Source organism: Gymnoscopelus braueri (assembly GCF_963280865.1).
Source record: "Gymnoscopelus braueri genome assembly, chromosome: 10".
Classification (NCBI taxonomy): Eukaryota; Metazoa; Chordata; class Actinopteri; order Myctophiformes; family Myctophidae; genus Gymnoscopelus; species Gymnoscopelus braueri.
The window spans coordinates 31,351,919-31,356,918 of record NC_137611.1 but is presented as its reverse complement, the minus strand read 5'-3'; the positions used below and the strand labels follow the sequence as shown (position 1 = coordinate 31,356,918).

General features: G+C 46.4%; 1 protein-coding gene across 1 annotated transcript; it reads left to right on the top strand.

Annotated features, from left to right (window-relative positions):
• Window positions 1-419: 419 nt before the first annotated feature.
• LOC308093508 (EH domain-binding protein 1-like) lies at window positions 420-2,801 on the top strand (the record flags this gene model as incomplete). The annotated part of the gene is made up of 1 exon (XM_080439845.1): window positions 420-2,801. One exon carries the CDS (start codon window positions 420-422, stop codon window positions 2,799-2,801), a length of 2,382 nt encoding a protein of 793 aa, XP_080295971.1.
• Between the last annotated feature and the right edge of the window lie 2,199 nt (window positions 2,802-5,000).

Sequence of the window (5,000 nt, the reverse complement as noted above, 5' to 3'; positions counted from 1 at the left end):
TGCTAGCCATTTTTGCACAGTGGGTGTTCACCAGTGGGTGTTCCTTAAGCACCACTTAAACCCTAAATGCCGTACTTAATTGAACGGGGTCCCCCAGAGCTCTATACTTGATCGTTTAGATTTTTTTCCCCTCTATACCAAATCTCTTCGCCTGTCACAGTCCCACCCCTGTAAGCTTGTGATGTCACAGAGTAATGTCAGAGCATGACATCATCAATGACATTATCAGGGTTTCTCACCCCTGTGATGTCTCAGGGTGATGTCACAAGGCAAGGTGGAAAGACCTCAAAGCAAACTTGCAGACACAGACTCTGACATCATTCTCTGACATCACAAGCTCACAGGGGTGGAGAGAGATAGAGAGAGTTCGATCGTGTTCTATTTTTCCAGAACTTTTGTCTCCGTCTTTTGAAATAATAATGACTTCTGTTTGGAAAAGATTACAACATGTTGGCAAGAAAGCCATAAAGTTCCAGTTCGTTGCGTCCTATCAGGAACTTGTGTTGGAATGCACCAAAAAATGGCAACCAGACAAGCTGAGGGTGGTATGGACCCGGAGAAACAGACGCATGTGCTCAAAGCTCCACAGTTGGCAGCCTGGCATCAAGAACCCATACAGAGGCATGGTGGTGTGGCCAGTGCCAGAGAACATTGACATTTTGGTTACATTGTTCAAGGACCCCGATGCAACCGAGTTTGAGAATAAAGACTGGACCTTTGTCATTGAGGGTGAGAGCAAGGGTCGTCGTAAGGTGTTGGCATCAGCCGACATAAACCTCAAGCAATTTGCCAGCTCCACCCACACCCAAACCGACCTGACGCTGACGCTAAAGCCGCTGTCCGTCAAAGTGGTGGAAGCCACTCTCAAACTGTCCCTGCTGTGTGTCTTTGTTCGAGAAGGAAAAGCCACTGATGAGGACATGCAGAGTGTGGCCAGCCTGATGAGCATAAACCCCATGGACATCGGTAACCTCGATGACCTTAATGAGAGCGACGAGGAGAAGTCTGTCACTTACCCCCTGGCCCAAGCAGACAAGGAAATGTCACCTGTTTGCCAGGAAACATCCCCAGTTAGTCTTAACCGTGGTGATAAGTTTCCGCGCGGCAACATCAGAATAGCCAACCAATCAGTCGGAGTGGCCCCGGACTCCGGTCAGACCATCAAAGAGAGCGAAGCTGAACCAAGAAGCATCAGGCAAAGTGATCAGCTGAATGTCGTTCACGATGACGGAGAGAAGAGAGAGCAGCTGGTTGAACGTCTTGCTGGTCAGCTGAAGGATGTGCCGTCTCCACCCAGGAGCTCAGAGAAACACATCTCCACCATGCACGCCAATGACACACGTGCACAGGCCCCTCCTGCTTCTCCAGTGACCAATGGAAAGCCTGCACTAGAGGAGCCAGACAGTGTCATCACCACGTCCCGTCCTGTGGAGTCACAGGAAGTCACATATGACCCCATGACCCCAAAGCCTACAGCCATGGTCAGAGAGGAGACTGTTGGAAAGGATGAGGAGAGTTTAGTTCTGGTGAGCTCCAGCCAATCACTCCTCCAGTGGTGTCAGGAGGTCACTAAAGGTCACCAGGGGGTGGTAAGGGTCACCAACTACAGCACTTCCTGGTGGAAAGGACTGGACTTCTGTGCCATCCTTGACAAGTTGGAACCTCATGACATCAAGCTCAATAAAAAGAATGTGTTTGGCCATGAAGCGTTGGGCGTCTCTCGTCTGTTGGAGCCTTCTGATATGGTCCTGCTGTCTGTCCCTGACCAGGGTCTGGCGGATCTGGCTTCAATAGGTCATGATGTTGACATCATGACCTACCTCAGCCAGATCCGCTTGCACTTTACCAACCGAGAGCTGCGTGTTCTCCAAATACAACACAGCAGCAGTCAAACCAGCTACGGCTTTGTCCTCTCTGGGCCTGCCCCGACTGCCATAGATGCTGCTACTTTCTGTATGGCCATGCTGCAGGAAGGAGCCATGATGAGTCTGAAGGAAGGAGGTAGCAGCTCCCTGGTAGTCCCGCCTCCTAGGACCAAACGCATGGCCAGAGGGGAGGGGTCCATAATACCAGTCCCTCTCCCAAGGCTGGTTACCAGGGTCAGGGTTAGGATTAGTGTGTTCAAGTCTGGACTGGGTCAGGTGAAAGATGAATTCCTGGTGAGGAGGTGGAGGAGGAGAACAAAGCCAGAGGATGAAGGAAACACACATGGTGATGAAGAGAAGGCTCTCCCTACGGCAGAGAACACTACTCCAGAATCTCTGAGAGCAGCAGAGTCCCAATCACCTCAACGGGAAGAGAAGGAAATTTGTCTGCAGGACACCAGTCAGTACGTGCTGAGTGAGCTGGTGGTGTTAGAAACGGAGCAGAAACACATCGACAGCCAGGCCACCGTGGTGGAGAGACGCCTGCGACGCCTCATGGGGACAGGAAGTGATCGCGACATGGAGGAGAAACTGATTCAGGAGTGGTTTACTCTGGTCAACAAGAAGAACGGCCTGATACGCAGACAGGACCAACTGGAGCTGCTGCAAGAGGAACAGGACCTGGAGAGGAGATTTGAGCTGCTGACCAGAGAACTACGAGTCATGATGGAACACTGGCAGACGACCACCGCTCAGCAGCAGAGAGAACAGCTCCTGCTGCAGGAACTGGTGTCACTGGTCAACCAGCGAGATGAGATCATCAGACAAATCCACGGCAAGGAGAGAGCGGCTGTGGAAGAAGACGAGCGTCTCGAACAAGGTCTGGAGCTGAGGAGGAGAAAGTACAGCAAAAAAAACAGATGCGTCTTACAGTGAGGGACTTTAATCGTCAACATGCAGAGAAGCCTGTCGGGACGCCTGGAGGTGTTTGTCGGCGGGGGGTACTGTCACGGTCCCACCCCTGTGAGCTTGTGATGTCACAGGGTGGCATCATCAGTGACATCATCAGGGTCTCTCACCCCTCAATCATCCGATCTGCCCCAAATTTGAAACACACATTGAGCAGCCTCTAAACAACGCAGAAGCCAAAAGCCATATTTCACTAACATACTGTACATTGAAAGCATACAGTGGTTGTAATCATAGGGTGCGCGACAAATGCTACAAACACCCTTGCCGAAACAAGAATTTCTTCCGCCGAATATTTGGCACAAATGGTCTTGTGAGTCATGTGACAATGACCGCTTGATACTCCATACTGTGCCTATACGGGCCTATTTCGGGCCTATTTCTTGCAAAAAATACTATATATTATGAGCCATCCAATCATACCCAAATTGTAATCACAGTCATGTTGAGGGGCTTTTATGGAACACCTCCAAACATAATAAATGGCCGATATTTTATCCACTGCTTTATACCGTAGTATCCAATAGCGTATTACATTTTGTTACTCACTAATCATCCTTATGTTTCTGAAGTCTACATGTCAGTATAGTGATCCTGAAGGTGATAAAGTTCATAACAAATGAGTGCTTAATCAAACCTTGGACAACAAATCTTTTCTCTGCTCAGATTAATTTCCCTACGCCTATTTTTCACAGTGATATTATGGTGGTCTTATGATGTATTTAATCTTAGCGCTTTTCAGTGAGAAAAAAAGAGGCTCATAATTTAAAAATACCAAAACCAATAGTCATCATCAGTCTTTTGCCTCACGCTGTAGCAGCAATTCTAACTTACAGCTTGCACATACAGTAGCACCAATGGGATGCTTTATGTGAGGTAAAGAGATGAAATAAAGGCAAAATAAACAAGCCTCTTCTTTTTAATTTTTTCTGCCCCAGATTCAAAAGATGAGATGAGATGATATATATATATATTGTAAAAAAGGGAATAGACCTTCAAGGAAGGGACTGCACACTCCAGGGAACAGATGGACAACTTACTACTGCATTATAGTATTTTATTAGCACGACGCGTTTCGCCGTGAGCTTCGTCAGGCGATATACAAAAGTGGATTGGATTTGGATGTGCAGGAGTCCCCTTTTTCGTTCTATATATATATATATATATGTATGTATATATATATATATTTCAAATGTTTGCGAGCACACATGAGCGACTTAACAAATAAATTAACGTCTTTATTTATTTTTTATTAATTCTCAAAGATTATTTTAGCAGATGATGAATGTCAGGAAATTTGACATGCAAGTAAGACGTGTACAGATAGAGATACTATCTCTATGATACACAGACATGTATGGATAGGTTTGCTTCGAACAGAATGTCTGTGTCTACTATAAAATACCAATTCCATAAATTATCAACCCAAAACAGGCTAATACAAACCACAGAGTTGTGTAAAGTTTATTACTTTGTAACATTTGCCAAGAAGGCAGAGGAGACAGATCTGTATAGTCTATTATTGCAGCTGACAGTGCCTATTGATTGGGAGACCTGGCTGGTGAAGGTGTCAGGGATAGGTGTATTGATCTGTCTCTCAGCACCATTGTCAGAGCTAATCATCTGCTCTGATGGTAAACCTATGAATAGAGACCAATAAACACTACTGACCTTGAAGAGCAAGTGAATGCTGACAATGACAATAAGCCCATGCAGCATCGATTTCAGGTGGCAGTTCAGATGGCTTGACTTCGTCCTCAGCCTAGAAGAGAAGAAGGGAACTCTGTAGTTAGTTTACACTTTGATTTTGTATTTATTTAATTTTATAAACTCATTTCTGTCTGCTCACTCACACTCATCATGTCCTGCACATCCCATCAGAAAGCTCAGAGCTCCTGAACTGGCTGCAGTGCCACTGGAGCAGGTGTTGGATTAAATGCCTTGCTCAAGGGAACAATTTGGCACAGTGCCATACATTTTCCCATGGTCGATGCATGGCTTTCCAAAGGCAAACAATTTGACCACTGTTTGTAGGCTACTAGTTTTCTTGGGCTATTTTTTTCATAGTACCATAATACTGTCCTCTGTGTTAATTGATCCATTTATAACTCTCTGAGACAACGTGGGGTCCAGGGACCCCCAGGGGTACTTACGGTGTTCCAGGTG